This window comes from Toxotes jaculatrix, chromosome 4 (assembly GCF_017976425.1).
Source record: "Toxotes jaculatrix isolate fToxJac2 chromosome 4, fToxJac2.pri, whole genome shotgun sequence".
Taxonomy (NCBI): Eukaryota; Metazoa; Chordata; class Actinopteri; family Toxotidae; genus Toxotes; species Toxotes jaculatrix.
This window is the reverse complement of record NC_054397.1, coordinates 2,903,060-2,920,775: the sequence shown is the minus strand read 5'-3', so window position 1 is coordinate 2,920,775 and position 17,716 is coordinate 2,903,060. Positions and strand designations below refer to the sequence as shown.

At 42.9% G+C, this 17,716-nt stretch overlaps 1 protein-coding gene across 1 annotated transcript in view; it reads right to left on the bottom strand.

Moving 5' to 3' along the window:
• Nucleotides 1-942: 942 nt before the first annotated feature.
• The window catches only part of elfn2a (extracellular leucine-rich repeat and fibronectin type III domain containing 2a), a 117,845-nt gene continuing 101,071 nt past the window's right edge, over nt 943-17,716 (bottom strand). The window contains exons 4-8 of the mRNA XM_041036327.1: nt 6,297-6,832; nt 4,765-4,914; nt 3,458-4,446; nt 2,504-3,134; nt 943-2,371 (exon numbers count right to left, since the gene is read on the bottom strand). Of these exons, the coding sequence (XP_040892261.1) occupies nt 1,523-2,371; nt 2,504-3,134; nt 3,458-4,446; nt 4,765-4,914; nt 6,297-6,500 (2,823 nt within the window). The 5' untranslated portion in view covers nt 6,501-6,832 and the 3' untranslated portion in view covers nt 943-1,522. The remainder of the gene's footprint in view (nt 2,372-2,503; nt 3,135-3,457; nt 4,447-4,764; nt 4,915-6,296; nt 6,833-17,716) is intronic.

Sequence of the window (17,716 nt, the reverse complement as noted above, 5' to 3'; positions counted from 1 at the left end):
AAATGTAATAGAAACTTATGGAATCATACCTTCCAAGGGCACTTTGGTCCATAGCAAGCTCCAGCCCAGAGCAGAGCAGGGTCATATATATACTGAGTGGAGAGTCATCCAGACTGAGCACAGTATGTCCCTCTGGCTTTCACTTCCTCTTACCATCCACTTGATCTCATGATGTAGTGCAGGGAGCATTTGACATATTTTAAGTTTCTATGCAGCTTTGCCTTGAGCTGATGCATCTCCACCTGAGATGCTCTCTGAACTCTATCGTGTCTCCTCAACACTGGCATGTTCAAAATGAGATGCAGCTACAGTAAACCTCTAACCTCCTCTCAATCTGCTTCTATTACTAAATGTGATTACTGGGTTCTTTAATATAAGAGCCAACACTGGCCTTACTAACCTGCATAACCCACCCTAAAGTCACTTCTGCATGACTTGCACTATTGAAATGTAAATTTCCTACTACATAGCTTCCCTTATCAAAATAAATATGCTACACCTGTAAATAAGAAATGGGCTGGCAGACAAAAAAAAGCCTGCAGGTCTTGAGAGGCTTTAATTCATGCTATCGAGATAGACAGACAGGCTGGGTCAAACACACACATTCACGTATGCACCCACACATACAGGCACAACCCCCCAACTGGGCTGTTATCTATATGCAAAACATCTCCGCTAAGCTATGCACTTTACTACGGTGGAGGAGACTGAGAATAATGGACGAATCAGCCCCAACCGCAACCCTACTCTCCCACATGCCCACACACCACTGAACATATGTAGTTAGGTGTTTCGAATCGATAAGCATGCTCAACACATAGCCTCCCCGACCTACTCTTATGCTGGCTAATTGCCAGGAAGAACAATTAGCCCGATAAGTATCACTTAATGTCCTCCCCAAAGAAGGAGATTCAGGCAATTCTAAAACAAACGCACCTAATTCCTCATCCTGCTCCCTCATTATCTCCCTAAATGATGCTTCTATAAGAGAACAGGTGTTGGTGGTGCCATGGAATGATTGTTTTGTGAATGGTGGTTTGATGGGATTAGAGAAAAGAGGGACAGAGCTTAAGTCATGAATGGGGCTGCTTCTGGTGAGATAGCTGAGCTACAGTGTGCCAGTAATGAGGTAGAAGACACTTGCTTATCACCACCTTTGCTTTGCTCATTAGTGGGAATTCAGCGGGTCTATGGAAGCCTGTGAGGACCAAAGTGCCCAGTATGAGGCAGTCTGGTGAACAGCTTGAATTTTGTTATTTATCACTCTCAGTATTGTGGTGAAAACTGCCAACTTCAGAAACAACCTCTGAAAATGTCAATGAATTATCATAGAATCAATTCCAAAAGAGAGAAAACCTCTTTGACTCTGGATCCAGCAAATCCACGAGACCCACGTCACCGGACACCTCAGAGGAAATATCATTATCTGTCTTGCTACATTAACATCTATTCCCTTTATTAGTCTGCTGCTGGCATCCAACTTTACAATCTCCCTTATGGCATTTGACTTTGCTTCTTCAGCTCACAGCTTCTGCTGGGCAGAAACCCCCTTCCAGTAGTCCAAAATATCGTGAAGGTCCTCGTCCTTGGCAAACTGCACCTTCTTACGTAGGGCATGGCCTGCCGCTATGTAGGATGCTTCCTCTCTGGGGCTTTTCTTGTAAGGCCGGAATCGCTCCCAGATCCGCAGTGTGCTCTCAGATGAATACTCTGGACTGGAGGAGTAGCCAGAGTTGTAGTTGTGGTGACGAGAAGGTGAGAGCTGGGAGTAGGTGGCTGTGGCATCCCTCTTAGTGCGCCCCAGTGGCTTGAGGAATGAGGCCTTTTGGGCTGGTGAGGGTGAGTCGTGGCTGCCCTCATAGTAGAGTGCAGGAAAGGAGTGGCGGTGCTCAGAACTATGGTAGTCTGGCTGAACCTCCAAGTGGTGCTGCTGCTGTCCAGGGCCAACCACCCCACCTCCACTCCCATTATTACACCCCATCCCGCTCCCATTCACACTCACCCCACCACCATTTATGTTTCCCATCCCATTCCCGTTGCAGCCCCCTACTCCACCACCTACTCCACTTCCACCCCCTCCACCACAACCCACAGGACTGCCCTTTTCAGTTGGGTACTTGGGAGGATCGCTACGCTGCTCAGGAATATCCACACTGAACACCCTGGTGCTCTTGACAGATCCCACAGCAGGGGCACCACAACGGTTCTTCACCACAGCAGTGTCAGCACTCAACTGCCTCTGAAGGGGCCGCACTGCATTGGCTGGGGGTGGGTCACGGTAAGGAGGGGAGAGGAACCCCCCACCACTGATACCTGGCCGCTCAGACAGGGGCATGACCAGGGGCACTGGGGCCATAGAAGGTGGATGAGGCTGCTGATGCAACTGAGGATGTTGCTGAGGATGTTGTTGAGGATGAGGCTGAGGATGTGGCTGTGGATGTGGCTGAGGATGAGGCAGAGGATGAGGCTGAGGATGAGGCTGGGGGTGAGACTTTGGGTGCACCTTTGGAGAGGAGGCCATGATCTGATCTCCAGGGTGGCCTGGAGATAGGGGCAGTAGGTTCCGGGGGAGGGACACGATGCAAGCTGGAGGCTGGGGGGAGGACACGGAGTTGGCATTGTCAGCCGTGGTCACAACATTAGCAGAGGCATCCAGCTTCAGGGCATCAATGCAGTTGTTGATGATCTGGTTCACCTTGTCCACCTCCTTGGCAATGGTGGAAATCTCTGATGCTGAGCCACGGCCATCATCATCCGAATCCTCCCCAGCCTCTGTCCCATTCTCAGCCCCACCTCGCATATCCACAACTACTTCCCCTCCTACTCCTCCAGCTGTAACCGCCCCCTCCCTGCCTTCTCCTACCACTCCTGCTGTCCTTACATCCATGTAGTTGCCCTTGCCACCCATTGCCTCAGAAAAAGCAGTAGCCATTTTTTCCACCTGCGGCAAAGTGGAGAGACGAGAAGAACTGGTGTTGGCTGAGCCGTGGAGCATGCCTGTACTAGAAGAGGCAGACTGGGGCAGCTTGCCTCCTGCCCCTCCTGAATGATGGTGCTGGTGGTGAGCCTGCTCCTGAAGACGCTGCATGGCACCTGGATCATTGGTCACTGCTGCAGCTGCCTCTGGGCCATACCTGCAACATGGCAGACTCACTTTAGAATAAACAATACATTTGACTTTGTTCTCTAATGTCATATTGAGTACATAATTTTGCACATTAAACTAAACAGCATGATTGCAAGATTTAGTTGGACATAATACTTTTGTAAAGTTGGTTTTAATATGGCTCAAAAGTATGTGAGAATTTTTTCCCCACTATACTCTTTGATGTTTTAGTTAGTATAAATGAGTCTTTCATCATTTAAAAGCAGAACAAAGTCATGCAGCAAAACAACTAATGAACTAATGCCCATAGCATCAATTGTTCATTCACAAACTTCAGTAATAGTATAGTACCTCATCTCTAAAATCGTTTTCTTCACACTTATAGCTTTCTCCTTCTCTTCCTGGATTCGTCGCCGTCTGAGACAGTAATAGACAAATCCAAGCACAATGACCATGCCAAACAGACATCCCAGGATGGTCATGATGTAGTGGGTCGTTGTGGATGGATTGGTTCGCTGGTCCTCTGGCCCCATAGCTCGTGTGGTAAAGGATAGACAGGTGTGGTTGTAGCGCTGAGATTTGCTCATAGAAGCCACACAAAAGGTGTAGTTGGTGTGTGGTTTCAGCTTGTCCAAAGTGATTATCTCCTTCTTGTTTTTAAGGGGCATGATGTCTGCAACAAAAGTGAGATTGTACTGGGAAAGTATGTACATCTTACTGTAGGGTCGTGGGATTTGTACAATTAGTGAAGCGGTGTACAGGGAGACAGTTTGAAGTTTCATAGAAATCTGATGGCTATAGGTGGGGTCAGCAGTGGATGATATGGTTGGCTGGTGGTAAAGACCTTGGTCTGGGTTGTCCAAACCCATCCCTGAGCCATCTTGATCTGGTATCTGGGAGGTCATCCCTATTGCACCTTCATGACACTTGGATGCAAGCTTGTGGAGGGCGTTTCTTCCGTGTCCGGGCACCTGGCTCAGGAGTGGATAACCATTCATTTCTGGAGGGGATTCACACTGAAGGCGGTCATAGGTGTGGGTGACATTGTTAAATGCCTCCAGCCAGGAGAGAAAGCTGTAGAGGTCACAGCTACAGTGGAATGGGTTTCCTGCTAGTTCACACACCATCAGCCTGTTGAGGACAGTGAAGGTAGACGGGTCAAGACGTGCCAGCTTATTGGAAGATAAGTCCAGGCTGCTGAGGCTGGGGCACTCCCAGAAGGCATTGGTGGCAATGACCTCAATGAGGTTGTGCTGCAAGAACAGGCACTGCATTCGACCCAGACCTCTCAGCATGCCCTCAGTCAGGTTGGTCAGCTTGTTGTAGCCCAGCTGGAGAACCTGAGACAGACAGACAAATTTTCTGATGAAACGGGAAACAAGACTAATTATCAATTATTTAATAATTTTTCAAATCTGCTTACAACTTGCCTCAGTAGCATACATTTCATCGGGACAGGACACATCATTACTATAACTGCAGGCTTGGAAAGTGTTGTTAAGTTCTAGGGACTCTTCTGAAGTCTAAAGGATCTTTTTTTAAATTCCTTGCCTTTTAACTTTATATACAAATAAGGAAGTGTAAATAGAAGAACTATAATATATAAAATTAAAGATAAACAAAAACAGAAAAACAAATTCAGGTTCCCAGCTGCAGACCTGTAGGTTGGCTTGTCCAGCGAAGGCCCCGTCCTCGATGTAGCTGATCTCATTCTTGGTTAGATTGAGGTCAGTAAGGTTTGTGAAACGATACATGGAGATAAAGAGCACAGCCTTAAGTTTGTTCTCATTCAGCCTCAGGTCATGAACCTAAGGGAGACGAGAGCGAATTACTTTCAGGTGATACATTGCACCTTCTGGCAGCCATAGAAGAGGGCCTGCACTCTTGGCCAAAAATTCAACCCCAAACATGCAAGTTTGCCATCTAATGAATACTTTCCCCAATTATACATCTGATCAAAATTTGTGTTAACCCTGTGAGCCCGTACGTATCATATATGATACCCACATTTCTGGGACTCATTGCATCACCATCAAGCATAAACTTTGCATTTAACCCTTTTAGATGAACTCTTATGCTCGTATACTGACTCCTGGTAGACACTCCTCACTTTTCTAAATGTTTTGACATGTGTGATACAAACAAAAAATATACTTAGAATTTTTTTTTTTTTAATTTTTTTTTTTTACATTTTGTCAAAGGGACAAATAAAGAGTTCATATTTGAAAAATTAGAATTTTCTGACCATTCTTTCATAGTTCAGCTCTCACAGGGTTAAGTTAATCACAGTCTGCTTCCAAGCAGCTGAGCATCCCTCATGAGATATCTAGCTGAGGTAGATGTTGATGCTATGAGTGGAATTCAGTTGCACATTAATCTTTACCATTGGGTACTTAAATAAATGATCTTTAAGTTTTCCAGTTTTAAATCATTTATGCTGCAAATTGCTAATGGTTAAACTAATCGAAATACTTGGTACTTATAATTGAAAATGTAAAAAACATCAAGCCTCTACCTAAATGTTTAGCATTAGCACAAAACATTAGCTAATTAGACTTGTCTGAGCATGTATGGGATGGGGATTTAGAGCACCTTATTGTTCTTGACTCTAGAGAGTAATGTGGGGTCCTTTGTGTCTGCTACAAATGCTATACAGCTTTATATATACACAGTTGGCTGTGCCAGGCAGTAGTAGGTAGGTAGCCAGTAATTCCTAAAACCAACTGTTTGTTTTGGTGGATGAATCCTTTCTTTCTCACTAAGCTAATCTATTTAACAATGACTGTATTTGCTTTAATATTATCATCACAGCCACATAAACATTTAGCCATTACTGCTGAAATTGTCACCATCATTGGACACATGAATGTAACCTTATAACTGTATTGGATTAAGATTATGAAATACAGATTTTTATTATCTAAAAATGATTAAGTTACAGTATTAACACTGTATTACCATCATTGTCATAGTTATCACTACAACCAACATATAATTACAATAAACCACAAGCATTATACTGAGTGAACACAAGATTAAATTCACTTACAACTTTGCAAAAGTCACTGTCGTGATTAATGGCATGCGCTCTCTAGCAGACACCATCATAGCTGCAGTGCATGAAGGCATATGGTTTTATAGAGGTGGCTGTGGTGGTATAAAAGATATGGATAGATAAGTTCATACTGACCGTGCTGTTGATGTGCTGGGGGATGGTCTCGTATGGAGGCTGGTTCTGACTGCAGATAGCCAGCCAAACGTAGCCTTTATCCCCCTCTATCAGCCAGCAGTCCCCTTTCACCATGGCAGGCAGGCGGAGGAGCAACAGTGCAGGGAGCACAAGGGAGAGAAACAGGGAGGGAGGCAGGGAGGACAAACGGAGTCTGCTGGCCATGGTTTGGAGAAGGAGTGTTTGAGGTCGCCTCAGTAAAAAAGAGGAGAAGAAAGGAGTTGAAGGGCAGCGAGCAGCAGTTTCAATTCAGGAAGGGCTGCAGGTCAGGTGCAAGCAGGCCAAATCGGAGTAGAGAGAAAGGTCAATGGAAGGGCGTCTTCACGGTGATTAGAGCTGAGCTTGCAGCATGGCAGCAAGTCCTGTCCCCATTTTAGGTGTTCCACGTCAAAGGGTTTTGGAGACTGTCGCCCCAGCTGCTACTCATGGCCTCTGACAACCGCACGTCTTGACAACACAGATGAGGAAGTAGTCCCACTCAGAGAAAGGTAGAGGGCCTATATATAACAGAGAGAGAGAGAAAGAGAGAGAGGGGAGAATATTAACATTAATAGTGATAATGACAAAATGATTAAGAGGTGGCAGAAAATTGTGCTACAGTTCACACATCCCCAGATGGTTTTGAATTAATTGAGTTTAGTTCTCATTTCTAAAAGCACTGTGTAAAAAAAAGGTATATGAATCTAATACCCATGCTACCCAATCCCTTCAAGGTAATGCACCACAGTAATAAATCCATTAGCTGACATGATTATTTCATTAAGTCTTAATAAAGCCCAGAGAAATATATTTTGACTTTTCAAATGAGACCAGGCTTTTTATGTTCTGTAATTATTCATGTTCGTGAAAATAATGGCCCTGTGTGAGAATAAATTGCAGTTCTTCCGTTCAGACATTAGCATATGATGCACCAATAAAAATGGAAATTGCCAAGACTATGAGAGCAACGCCGCTTTTCTTTGGTGTTTTTGTCATTGTTTACAAGGTTCGCCTGCTTGCAGCTGGAGTTCTATTATTTCAACTTTGAGGTGTACATAATGAAACAATAAAAATTTAATAGCTGCAGTTATATAGGGGTGAAAACGGGGAGATTGGCTAAGTGGGAAACAGAGGAGGGCTGTTGTAATTTGCATGTTTTAACAGGATACTAGCTGACATTTAGCTATTTACCTTTCTCAGGGGATTAACCGTGGATTAGGCTCTAATCCAGCGTAAAATATTATGTATCTCATCACCGCAGCTCCGACTCTTTTAATTTGTTTCCAAAGTTTTGATTCCCTCCCAGGGAAAAGTTATCTAGCCACCACATGAATGACAGGGAATTGACAGTAAGAATAACTGAGTAACAGACTCTTCTTAAGTACGCGCACTCTCTCAATTCCAAACAATTTCCCCTCAGTACTTTTCTTGGTCTATGTCTCAGCCAGATGAAGAGAACATAACCTGCTGGAAGAAATGAGGCGATGACATGGTGCAGCCCAATCTACTCAGGAATAATGGAAGCCAACTTTGGATGCTTCTGTTAAACTGCCCCATCCCTAATAGCAGGTCCTCCTCCTTCTCATCCTCCATCCTGCTTTCCACCTCTTTTGGCCTTGAGTCACTTCTTATTTCTGTTGCGCCACACCCCGGAGCAGCTCTCAGTCCTCTCTTCAGATTGTGCCATGAAACTGATATTGACAATTCAATTCCTTCACCACAGGCCTTCAAATTGCCTTTGACCCAGAACCGTTGTCATCCTTACATGTGTGTAAAATAAAAGACCCACAAAAAAGCAATTTACACAGCTTTAGCACAGTGAAACAACAGCCAGAGTCACCCTCTTTTTCACCTGTATAATTATGAAGATTCATTAATCATTTGTTACGTATTCATCTTTGACACGGACTGATGTCGCTGATCTAACTCCTGCAAAGTAGAGCACGTGTGTGAATGTGTGCATTAGTTCACGGCACGCTGTGATGAAAAGAGGCAAGCAAACTGAATTATTTATCAAACAGTGATTTCGACATTGATCATAACGGCCACGCTGACACAGACACTCATTCTCCTTCTTCCATCCTGTTTCTGAATTCCTTCTCTTCCCACTCTTTGAAGACAGCTCCAAATCTAGTGACATGGTGTAGTGATACAACTCTACATATCCTTGTTTTCGCTAGGGCTTAAGGGAGTGTACCGACAAAGTCTCTGGCACATCCATGCAATTTAAGAAGATTTTGGAGACCACGAAAAATGACTGTCGTGCTTGTAATTACTGTTAGGTTGTTTTGCCCCGTCAGGAGCTCATTTTTACAGCATATCTGATACGACATGACTGCTAGCCCGACATGGTATTTACTGTGCCCCACAAACATGAAAGACTAGTCAGTCAAGACTCACTTGAAAGCTAGTTGTTTACCAGTCACAACAGCCAGGATCAGCCCGTGTTTCTCATTTATAAAGCTGTAATGATCCTGACCACACTACTGCAGTCTATCATATCATCTGGGTCAGTCTCTTGTCTCTCTCTCCATCTCTGTATCTGTATTTCATTTTGTGTGTCTGTCTGCTTCTCTCTGCTTTTTTCTGTCCTCTTCTTCCTTCTGCCTGCATTGTTTTAAGCCTGCTTATCTCTGCTGCCTTTCAACTAGAAACACAAATGAATATGCTTCATCGCCAAAACACACCCTGACACCTTTTATGTGCTATCACGTCCCCTCCTCGCTGCTTTTATCACATTCTTGCCATTGGTTTTATTTTGACAAGAAGCCAGAGGAAGAGACAGCCTTATTTTTCCCCTTCCTTTCTTCTCTAAACCAGACTGTCTTTGTGTTTAATGATTGTCCCTGATAGCTGGGTTTTAATTAAAGCTTTGCATCTGACAAACAACACTAATGATGTCAGGTCACAGAAGCAAATGGAAAGTTCCCAAAGTAGGACCAGTGCGTTTAGTCCTCATCCAAATAGCACAGGATAAAATACGATTTTATAGATCTCAGAGTGATGTTGAAAGTGGTAATCTGCAATGTTAGATAACTAAATGTCTGTCTCCATGTTCAGTCAATAGTTGTTGCAACAGTGTAAATTATAAATTGATAATAGCCTCTATGGTAGAGCAGACATGCCTTCTTGCGCAAAAACTACAAAATAATGTTCAGGAAATAATTTCAAAAACCTTGTTGTGAAGGCATGTGCAAAAACATCTCTCCACCGAACAGTTAGCATAAAAGTTTTATTAAAAAATTATAACAACAGACTCTACAGTCTAAATTTCCATTATCTAATAAATTGTACTTAGCTAATGCTAAGCCGGTCCAATGCCCACCATGTCTGTCTTAGTTTAGCATCTTAGCAACTAACAGCTGCTAATTAGCGCAGAACACAAAGTACAGCTGAGGCAGTTGGGAACATCATTTGCTTCATATTTATTAAGTAATAAACCACCCTCGGGAGATGGTTTGTATCTCAATAGTTGTTAAGATATTTCAGTGTGGACCAAAGTGACGGACTGACCCATGTGATTCCAGCAACTTTCAAGATATGATCCATCTTCAGAAGCTTAAAACTAAGCACTTATGTTTCCCTTAAGGAAGAACTGTGAGGAATTTATGAGCCACAATTACTTTCCAAATAATTAAAGAGTCACTCATTTGTTTGACCTGCTGTTGACATTCAAATAATTGGATGCTCCATTTACAGCCCCAGGGTGAGTGGTTTCAGCTAATATTAGTAAGTAAATCTCTGGAACAGAGTGACTGTCATCTGTATCCTAATGACACGCAAACCTTTTGATTTGTTCACTTGCTTACTCATTGCCACTTATGAAGATGTGTATTCACAGCTATGACTGTAATCAGACTTAGATTAAAGTTAGGTAAAGGTTGGGATCACAGATTTAGAGGTTATGTTCAATAGAAGCCTCAGGGAAAAGAATGAAAGTCAATACAATGTCCTCCCAAGGGAAGTTGGCCTTTGTGTGTTGTTCACTGAAATCCTATCTCTGTCCAGAGTCTGTGCAGCAAGATTCAGAAGAGGACAAGAACAAGGAAGACAAGAGTAGCACAGTTTCTCTCAGAGATCAGGTCATGAACCTTTCCACTGAGTGAGACAAAGAGAAAGACAAGTAGACAGGAAACAAAGACAGTACAGACTGTAGGAAGCACCATGACACTACTACAGAATTTTCCACAGTTTGTCAGTGAACCAGTCAAGCAGTCGGCCAGTGATTCAGAAAGCCAACAGACCATAGCCATCCATCCAGGAAATTCATCATCAGTCAACCAGTCAGTCAGATGGTCAGGCTAACCCAAAGATCATCCAGTCAGCCTCTCAGTTTGTCTGTCAGTCTGTCAGTCAGCAGGCCCAAGAGCCAGCCAATCAAGAACCTAGTCAGTTAGCCAGACAGCAGGTCAATCCATGGATCAGTCAACCAGCCAGTCCGTTGGCTAGTCAGTCATCTAGCCAGGTACCAGTGTGGGAAGCACCATGGAAGGGGAAGCTGAGCTTGATGCCTATTAGCTCTATCTGTGGGTCCCAGCCTGCCAACCAGCCAGGCTCCCTGCTTTGCCTTCAAAGCTGCTGCACTGCTCCTTCAAACCCATTTTTCTCGCTCCTTTCTCTCCTCTCTTTTCCTTTCAGCCTTTCATTAAGCTGCCACACTGTTTCTTCAAATGCTGTGCATACAGTACACTCCTTCTCTTTCCATGTCTCCCTCTTTTTTCACTCAGGTTAAATTTACCGATGGACCCTGTCAGTCTCCAGCTTGCATTTCTTAATTTTCTTGTTTTTTTCAAGCTTTCTTACTTCCCCTGTTTTGCAGTGTCTCTTTGTTGCTCCACTTTTCTGTCGTTCTTTTCCAGTCTGACCCTAGTATAAAGGTTCGATATATTTTGACACTTCAAAATAAGAATTATTAGACTTGTGGCAACCGGTGGTCACCATTACTCACAGATAGTGCAGAGAATACAAACCTGATGTTAGGTAGAACTAATGAGACAAAACAATTGGTGTCCAGGGAAAGTATCAGTAGAGCTGTGTTGAACAAACATACCGCAGGTTAATTTAGAAGCAACTTTTCAACCCTAGTGTCTTTGTGCTAATTAAATCGAGTATGAAAATGAAATAACAGATATACAATGATGTTTACAACTGATACAATAGCAGCTGTAATCAGTCTTATTCCTGCTTTTCTTTTGTTTCCTCTCTCCCGAGCCCACTGTCTCCACCATCACAGCTCAACCTATCCTGTGTCTCCTTCTCTAGTTCTCAACTTTACATCAAACTCTCTACACTTGTGTTTAGAGTATATGTAACATCTGTTGCTGTCTACCAGACAGAGTCCCACAGGGACAGCAGACCAGAGAGGAATCAGTGGAGTGATTTCAGCCACTTGCTGTGTTCTGTGAACACGGGGTGGATTTTGCCAATATAACCTGCCCTACAAGAGGAGCATCATGGGACAGCCGAGCGGGCTGATAGAGGTAGAGAGACAGGTAAGTTGTAGACTCAGTTGCGTCAACAACCACATGTGGAGGTGATTGGAGCAGAACAGCAAGGCTGCTGTACAATGTGTGTGTGTTCTTGTACTACTATCTTTGTGAGGACCAAATGAGTTTCAGACTTAAAAGTGAGGCAGTTTTTGAAAAGACATTTCTTGGCCAGTCTTTAGTATTTCAAAGGGCCGTTCGAGGATTACAAATTAATTTTAGTACTAATGTATGTCCTATGTATTCCTGCCAGGTTGGAAAACATCTGCGACTTTGATCAAATGACAATGACCCACTGGAGCACAGAAAACTCATTAGTGCAGAAACAGAACACGGCAAGGCAAAAGATGAACAATGGCGGGGCTGTCAGGTGGAAAAGTAAAGTTGGTTCTTGTTGCCTCCTTTCTGATGTGCTTCACACAGGTGAAAGGACGGTTTGGTTGAAGGATAGGCAAATTGTAAAATCCTACAGTATATAAGCGCAGACCATCTAACAATACAAAAATATCGTCATGTCTGATCCTGGCACAGGTTTTAAGAAATGGGTCTCCAGCCCAGATCAGTAGAGGTGAATGGAATTTGTTTCCATATTCAACAACAGTTTGTCTTCCCAGAAACCAGGTGACTCTGAAATGTTTTCATTTGCACTACTTGATGCCAAAGAAATAGCACTGATGAAAACTGTTGCTAGCAAGGACTGCCATCTGACTTACATACTTGTGAGGTCTATCAACATTAGTATAGAGGAACTAATATGAGTACACAAGTATGCAAAGAATTAAATTATTCACACTCTTCAGCGTGGCAGTGATTACATTCAATTCAGAACATACACATTTATGAATAACGCAGCAGCCTGGGTTTCTGTGCTCGAGTATGTGCCCCGGTGCATGTGCGTGTATACCTGCTATACCTCTGTGTCTTAATTACTTTTTAAAACCCATGCAGAAGCTCTGCCCTCCAGCTCTACTCAGCAGGTATGTTGAAGTAACAGCCCTCAATGGGAGCAGCACTTCCCTGCCCGCAAGGGAAGCAGCTGATCTGAGTGAGATATGGAGGGAAAGAGAGAGTAAGACAGAGAGGGGACGGCAAACAAGAAGGAGGAATAGAGGAGGGATTGTAGCGTGAATTAATTCCTCAGTTTTAATTCTGCCTCTCAGTCATTCCAACAGGTTAACCCCACTGGGGTTTGAATCTCTTTTTCTCTAGGTTGACCTTTACATGGAAATGAAAGATGAGGAGAGGAGGATGATGAAGGGGAAGTAGAGAGAGTAGATTTTAACCTTTATTTAACAAGGTAAATTGAAAGAAAAAATAGGTTTTCCTGCAAATCTCTTGGATTGAGTCCTCTTCCAGAGATAAGGAAATTTCTTTGGAAGTTCTCTCTTAAGATGAGTACTAGTCAACAATAATACAGTGATACCAGAAGGAGGAAATGGCTGCACATATGCACATATTCACACATGGGAGCTGCCCAGTATACGTGCCATCCTTTTTATTGTTGGCAACTGGAGTGGCTGAGGGACCAGTGCCTAGCCCTAGAGTAGCTTATTTATGAGGATATTGAAATGTTGCACAGTTTGGTGTTGAGATCTGCTGAGAACAGATACTTTTTTTTTTTTAAATTCTTTGCTGGCTGCCAATTTAAAAGAGTCCATTCACCCAAATCAGAAATATCACTTACCACTGATACCCCGGTGGGATCTAACACTATCTGTCCACACCAGGAAAAATAACAACATTGGTACTTAGTTGAAATGCTTAAAAATAGCTTTCCTTTCTCTTGAACTGTTGAAGAAGGAGACTCACATAAACCCTGGAAACAAAGGTTAATTTCCAAACCACAGCAGTCATTTCAGCAATACCCAAAACTGACTATATTTACGTTCAAGTGACAAAATCTTCTTGTCCTCTTGTCCATCAGTTGCAAACAAAGAAGTAGTGTAACACTGTTATATTCCACAAAGTCTACATAGGGAGGAGGTCAGAGTTCAGATAGATGAACAAACAGACTTTAGCACCAGGACACTCTTTGCTTCCTGATTACTGTACTAACAGCACTGGTTTCTTTTAACCATGGCTTTATTTTAGCAACACTGTTTTACAAGCCACTAACAATGATCTTGTTTTGCCAATCGAGATATAAAATGCTCATATGTTTCATTTCAGAAGGAAAGCACAAACAATGTATGGTGTTGATCTGTTACTGTATAAGAATGTGAGGGTATATACATGTAATTTTTCTTGACAATCTCTGTGACAGACTATTTTTTTAATCAAGGAAAAGACAAGAAAAAATATTCAAGACTGTCTACAAGGTTTGCTGCACTGCCATCTCAGTACCTAGTGTGCAAGTACACTATTCTGACAATTGTACACAATCAGCTGTCAGCGAAAACATCACTTTGACAGCAAACGAGCAGTTTGCGCTGTAGAACTGAGCGTTCTCCACAAACTGTCACAAATCAAGTGTGTTAACCAGTGTTTACAGATAATAGTTGAAATCATTGGGAAAATGTCAGCACATACAATCAAATCAGCAGGTACACACACGGCTAGATATAAAGATCCACTCCTTGATACGCACGCTCAAGCACGGACACAGTGGGGTGCATGCTCGGAGTCATCAGTCACCGTAATTGCATTTAAACAGACTGAGGTGTTTTGTCTTGTCCCGCTAAACGTGTGGCACCGACAAATGCAAACACATCAGTCTTCACAAGCCTGCATATGAGACAGCGAGAGAACAGAGAGAAAGAGAGAGGAAGTGGGGGTCTAGGTGTGTGATTTTTCAGGTTTTAAACACACACACACACACTCAACCTAATCCTCCTGGCAGCTCCTCCAAAATGGAGCCTCATGACTGCTCACTGGTGCCAGCAGGAGAGGCTATGTCTCCCCTGCAGTGGCCCCTGTTAAGCTGGAATTATGCTCCTCCAGGCTGCAGAGAGGTGAACATACACTGGGGTCATTCTGAGATGTTGGCATGGCTGTTTCTTTCACACTTGTTTGCATAACCTGCACTGCACTTCCTTTTTTCATCTCTGTTTCAAACCTGTCTCCAAACAGAAGTGAATCAACCAATTGGCCTTTTTTCTCTTTTCAGCCAAATTTGCAACATGCAAGCTATAACGTGCAAAAGGAGATCGATAAGGGAAATCAAATTCTGCTGAAAGAGTCAGTATTCGGTTGAATTTCCTAGGATAAGTGATGGATTTGAAGAAGAGAGAGTGATAAAGAGAGGACAAAGAGAGCAACAGGACGTAGAGTTGTGTCAACATGAGAATATCAGTAATTCAGCACGCGGCACCTCACGCTTTTTCGTATTTCATTTGATTTCATATGATCGTGCAGCTTTAGTGTGAATAGAAGAGGGACAAAATGAGAGAGCAATGGCTGTGGTGTGTCCATGCATGTGAATCTGTGTGAACAACAGAGCGAAAGAAAACGAGATACACAGACAGATCAAGAGAGACAAATAGAGAGGAACCAAAGCTAAATCAGCTGAGGACTGTGGAAGCAGAAACCCAACATAATCTTCACAAGATGAAGTAAAAACATAAAACGGCCGGCAGTAGAATCACCCTGACAGAGAACAGAGTGTTTCAGACAGAAACTGTGCTGGGAGCTCTGGTGTTTCTAGAAGTCTTTGGTATATCAAGGACTTTGGCAGCTTCTACTTCTTAGATGCAGTTTTCCAGCTATGGATGCTGGACTCTCTCTTTCACAGTTAGTGAAATTCTGACAGAAACTGTCCAACAGTATTTGTGTTTAAATGAAAATGTTCACCTGTGAGGTAGATCTCCACTGACAAACGTGCTTCAGGTGTTTGAAGGCTACTGTTTATCTGCTTACAATTGCTTAGTGGTTCTCAGGCCTCCTTTGAAATGTGCATTTTAGTTTCCTATTCAGAGCTGAACCATGTTTAAGTGCGCAGTGAGGATTTCTGGCATTTTTCTCTTTAACAAAAACTCATTCAAAAACTTGCACCTCGTGTCCTTCTCTTTGGTGTGGTGGGAACAAAATAAAATCAGGCCATGGTCTTTGCTGTATCTGAGGACTTCCAGCTGACGCACTGCTTTTATATGCTGTGTGTCTTTTATTTTGTTTTATTTAGGACATGAACTAGAGAAATGCGCTTGCACTTGCAAAGAATATTATCAACAAGATCTGAAACGAGGACGACTGTCAGAGTTTTTGCCAAGGAGCAGTCGATAAGATTTTTCTCTTAGAAACTGACTGAACTCTGATTGTGTTTTGAATTCCAATGAAACTTTGTACCACCAGAGGCGACAAATACAGTTGGATCATGAAGAGCTGTTCAGATAATACATATTGTGCATTCAGCTCCCAGATGGTCACATCCATGTAGCTGAAAGACACCAACATGATGGAATCTCTTTAGACATTATACTGTATGTGATACTGTGTTTGTGTATTTCATGGTTTATGCGTTCATCACCACTAATCGGTCTCTGGGTCGCTCTGTTTAGTCTTAATAAAAAATGTATGCGACACATTAAAAGCAGGAATAGTGAAGGCTGTGCTGGTTGCACTTAGTATCTATTGAACTGAAAACATTCACATGATTTCTTGTCACCCTTGCCAAGCCCTGGGTGCCTGTGTCCATCTGCTCTGATGATCACTTCAGACCTTGTGCAACATAAACGCTAAGACTCATCTTAATTATTTTGGTTCAAAGTTCTGTGACATTGCATCACCTTTTTATTATTCATGGTGCAGGCATGAAGAAGTCTACACCCTCTCTTTTAAATTCTTGCAAAGATTAACTTTTCATTTCTTTGTCCTTTTAGCGTGTTTTAGAAAGTAACAGGAAATAGAGAGGCAGGCATGCTGCAGGGCTTTAGATACATGGGTACCTAGAAGGCAGTTCAGTATATTATGAGGAAGTGGTCAAGCTTTGATTTACAGATTCATAACCTGAAGGTTGTAGGAGATTGCGCATCCATGTCGGGATGTGATGTGCATAGAAAACAGAGTTGAGCACCTTTGCATTGCCGAAGTCAAGATCCCAACGTGATGATGTGACATAGGTCGCATTTGACTAGAGGCTATGCATGTTGGCAGCCGAGAGACGGTGAACACTCATGCTCCACTGTTTTAGTGATTGCAAACCTTTTCGGCATTATGCATTTTTCATCTCAAGCCAGTGCAGAAGCTTTGAACTGAAGTGAATTTAATTGGGAAAGCGACGGCAGGAGAGAAAGGCACAGACAGGCAAGAACAGCATCTGCACGTTTTAGAAAGCCAAATTCAGACTTGTAAAGCAAACACAAACTGACTTTAAGATGAGACTGGAAGCCAAAATAATAAAGATGCTGGCAAAATCCAACTATTTGTGTTTGAACATTGCTAATGAAAGGGATAAAACAACAGATTGGCAGCAAAAGATAAGAACAAAACAGGAAACTGAATGGTAAGGGAAACAAAGTCAAACTTTTTAATGAGGCAGATAACTGATCCATATTATATTACACCACTGTTTAATCTACTTATGCATATGAATACATAGAAATCTGTCAGTGCACGGTGAAACACGAGACCTCCAGTGACTGGAAGGCTTTTGAATGCTGTAAACGTTATATTCAAAGTACTAGAAATTAAATAATAATGTAACTACACTAGGAGTCTACACACTAAAAGTCTGGTTGTGGTTTGAGCTTTATGGGAAGGAGGAGCCAGGGACTGACTTCAGGGAACAAGAATCAAAACGCAGACTGGAGTCCGAAGCAGAGCGTAGGATACTGGCTGTCATGTGTCCTGAGGACACATCAAAAAGGCAGGGATGATGTTGTTGTTGCCATAGCTCCACCGGTCCAACTACTAGCATAAGAAGTGACAACATCATTCCTCTTTTGCTTCGCCATGGTAACAGTTGTGTGCAGAGAGCTCTGT